Consider the following 3,626-nt stretch of genomic DNA (forward strand, 5'->3'; position numbering starts at 1 on the left):
GACGCGCTCGGGGGCGTGGATGCCCTGCTGCTGCTCGGCGTAGGCGCGTTGCTCGGCGGCGCCTTGCTCGGCGTAGGCGTCGGCCTGCTCCGTGGAGTGGGTCGTGGTGCTGCGAGGCTGGGCGACGAGGGCCGGCACCGCATGGGGCGTGCACAGAGGTGCATGCGCCAGCGAGGCCGGGGTCCCAGACCTCGCAGCGTCGTGTTATCCCTCGAGGAAGATGAGGGCCGTGGGCTTGGGCTCCAGGTTGGACTTCTTGGCCTCGATGACCAGGAACTCGATCTCGGAACGGTCGCGCCGCGCGAACGACTCGGCGATCATCCGCGCGATGTCCTGGTGGTGCATGGCTGCGGGAACAAAAGACCCCACACCCAAAAAATAATTAAAATTACGAAAATAGATGATGAACCAAGCACTGAGAAATAAAATGAACTCTCTTTTAGCAGAGCGCTCTGGCTTGTCTACGTCGTCGTATCAGGCGCACCTGGTCTCCCGGCGCCGCCTAATCTCAATCCCCCGGGATCACAAAATCCCCCGCCGACACTACTGACACTCACCCTCGACGCGGTGCCCGTCCACCTCCAGGATGAGCTGGCCAACCTCGAGCCCGCCGGCCTCGTAGGCGGCGCCATGCTCGTGGATGTTGATGATCCTGGGCAGCGGGTGCTTGGTGTTGGCGCCGCCCTCGATCGCGATGCCCAGCAGCGGCTTGGTCTTCCTCACTGTGATCCGGAGGTTGCCCAGCTGGTCGGCCACCACCATGGCCTGCGCACAAATTATCATTAGTGGCGACTACTGTTTTAAAAAACTTTATTTTTGAAAAAATGTAAAGTTTAGCTCAATGCAAGCTCTCATGGCGCCTGGTAGGTAGACAACATCGTAGCCTGCCGTGCACGCCTGTACTGCGGGGCGGCCTATCCCTAGTCTCGCAGGCGCCCCGTCTCTCTTCATTATTTGCCCAATGATCGGATGAATGTCAGAGAAACTAATGTATACTTCATAGACAATTCCTACAAAGAACAACTAATGTTCTCAGCGGAGTGTTAAACTCTTTTCGGTGTCAGCCGAATGCCGTAGAGGAGTCACGTGATCAGCTCGACTAATCAGAGTAGCCATCCTTACAGAAGTAGCTAAGGCAGTGAGTCTGTTCTTTCCCTACTTCCGGTGTCCACACTTCCGGTTTACACACTTCCGATTTCCGCACTTCCGATTTTCACACTTCCGATTCCCACATTTCCGGTTTCCGCACTTCCGATTTTCACACTTCGAGTTTCCGCACTTCCGGTTTTCACTCACCGCCTCCGCCTCCCTGTCGTGCAGGCCCAGGCGCTGCATGGAGTGGTGGCGGCGCATCCCCGGTGCGTCGCTCTCGAGGAGCTCCTGGTCGTCCTTCAGCTCGAAGCTGCGGCCCATCTTGTGCGGCAGCTGCTGGAACAGAGGGGCGGGCGTCACGACCGGGCAACCCAAACCTCGCGCTGCGCCAGGGTGCCGGGTGCGGGTGTGGGCCGAGGCCGAGGTGGCGGGCGAAAACGACTAGGAGTGTGTTCAAAAGTGATCCAAGTAATTGTGTGTCACTCAAGCCCATATAGCGTTGGTAATTTCTTTTTATTCTTATTCATTTTACCTGCGGTGGAGCCGAAGTCGGCCGTGCCTCCTGGAAAGAAAGCTGTATGGAAGTTAAAATGAAAAAGGATGGCATCAATGGTGGGTGTACTTATCATAGGAAAGTTAAGGTAATGTACAGAAACCAAGATTTTAAAAAAATATTGCTCCATCCGTTTTTTTAAGTGCGAGAGGTAGTGCGTTGAAAGGTGTTAATGCGATTTAGAAAACATCCAAAAACTTTTGAACAGCGGAGAAATAGTTTTAAGGCAGCGCGAGGAGGAATGCCGCATTTAAAACGACCTCGAAACAGTGTCAAAACGATATCGCTACGGACAAATTGATATAGGAACAACATCGTTCTTTGTCGTTTCGATATAGTTTTAAGCATTATGTTTCACAGGGAAATGTTATCGTGTTTATTGGAGTGTTGGCTTCCCTGACCAGTCCGATTCTTCACCTGTCACTTTCAATAATGTTCGACTATCTCTACCAACATGCTCGTTTAGGAGAGAAAAAACTAAGAGCAAAAACATTAAGGCTGAATATAAGCATGTTCTTACTTGTTCACCGGATTTAAGTAAAAGTCGAATGTTTTAAAAAATAGTAGCACAGAATACAGTAAAAATTAAGAATTTGGAGCTTCTATGCAAGACTAGCTGAACAATGTCCCGCCTTCTCTCTTTCAAACACTACAAAAAAATTTGCGGCGTCAAGAAATAATTTGAAAAAGAATCAACACTCGTTTGCTTATCAAGGCTACATTATTTCTAACTAAGGACTACCGTAGTCCTAATGTCTATGACTAGTCTAATCAAGATTCCAAGATCAATAAATAAATTCTGGCGCTCAGGGAAAAAAATATTCTTTTAGTGTTGTACAAGGCAGAGTGAAAGTAATAAAATTTAGGATGCTAGAAAATGCGTTTTCGAAAAGAAGATAAAATAAACAAAAGGTCATGCCAGTAAATCTATCCTGCGCTACCCAGCCTGCTGGTTGTGACATTGGGGGTAGAGCGTGCACAACGACGGATGGTTTCTAAGTGCAGCGGTTTGTTGATCTTTAACTTACTAGTGGGCTCCCCCAGTACCATGACTTGACTTTTTGAGTCCAGCCTCCCAAGTGAGAACGCAGACCATCGAAGTAGCCGGGCTGAAAACCGTTTTGCAGAGTTGAGGAATACGCTATTCTAGAGATAGAAGAATTATATATACTACATCACTAACTTCTACACAACATCTAATACACAAGGACTCCAACGCGCTACAGTCGACGACCCGCAGAGCTATACTACAGAAAAGGGTTATAGCCTAAAACTCGAAAAATCGACCGAGACATTTTTCAAAGAGTCGATCATTTTAGCTCCGACATCGACGTACTGCAATCTTGGGGAATGTAAACAAAAATTTAACATTTGCTGATGATCGCACCGCTTAATTGAATTGACACAATTTTGGATTTTAGTATGAATGGTGATCTGCCATTCCTAGTCTCTTCCGTTATACCAACTAAAAGTTTTATTCCTTGAGATTAGAAGGCCAAATGTGCTGTTATCAGATAGGTCCGAAGAGACACATCATAAACCAAAGACATCGATATAATAATCCGAGTTCCACTATCGATTCGCTTCGCTGTCATCTAGAGGAAACAAGGTCCGTCACCGTGATCGACTCTTTGTCTGAAATATCGCGACGTACGACAAGCTACGGGACGGTCTTGCCACAAAATCCATTAGGGTGTTACAACGGGGTACAAATTTAATACAGCATATCCTCTAGCGACACGAACTGCGTAATACCAAGTCGGGGGACATAAAACTACAGAAAAATAAAAACAACATTTTTTTGTACACAGTATCCCGTCTAGACATACACGACACCGTCAAAACAAGACACAGCGAGATAAAAAAAATCCTTGAAAATCTTCAAACAACGAAAAGTAGCGACTCTCACTTTTCCGGAAATTTATCGATAAATTCTGAAATAGAACAGAAAACTTCCGAAGTCAGAGAAATTTTTCATTAC

The 3,626-nt window shown here is 47.4% G+C and overlaps 1 protein-coding gene across 6 annotated transcripts in view; it reads right to left on the minus strand.

Moving 5' to 3' along the window:
• LOC113213599 (whirlin) overlaps positions 1-3,626 on the minus strand; it is an 86,813-nt gene continuing 83,187 nt past the window's right edge. For 2 of the 6 annotated variants that reach the window (XM_052276934.1, XM_052276967.1), the window contains 5 exons: positions 2,674-2,754; positions 1,625-1,666; positions 1,297-1,425; positions 558-765; positions 1-347 (listed from right to left, as the gene is read on the minus strand). In XM_052276934.1, the coding sequence (XP_052132894.1) occupies positions 205-347; positions 558-765; positions 1,297-1,425; positions 1,625-1,666; positions 2,674-2,754 (603 nt within the window). In that variant the 3' untranslated portion in view covers positions 1-204. The remainder of the gene's footprint in view (positions 348-557; positions 766-1,296; positions 1,426-1,624; positions 1,667-2,673; positions 2,755-3,626) is intronic. The other 4 variants (XM_052276962.1, XM_052276955.1, XM_052276941.1 and 1 more) reach the window with 3 other exon arrangements.

This window comes from Frankliniella occidentalis, unplaced genomic scaffold, assembly GCF_000697945.3.
Source record: "Frankliniella occidentalis isolate FOCC.00 unplaced genomic scaffold, Focc_3.1 Scaffold9, whole genome shotgun sequence".
NCBI lineage: Eukaryota > Metazoa > Arthropoda > Insecta > Thysanoptera > Thripidae > Frankliniella > Frankliniella occidentalis.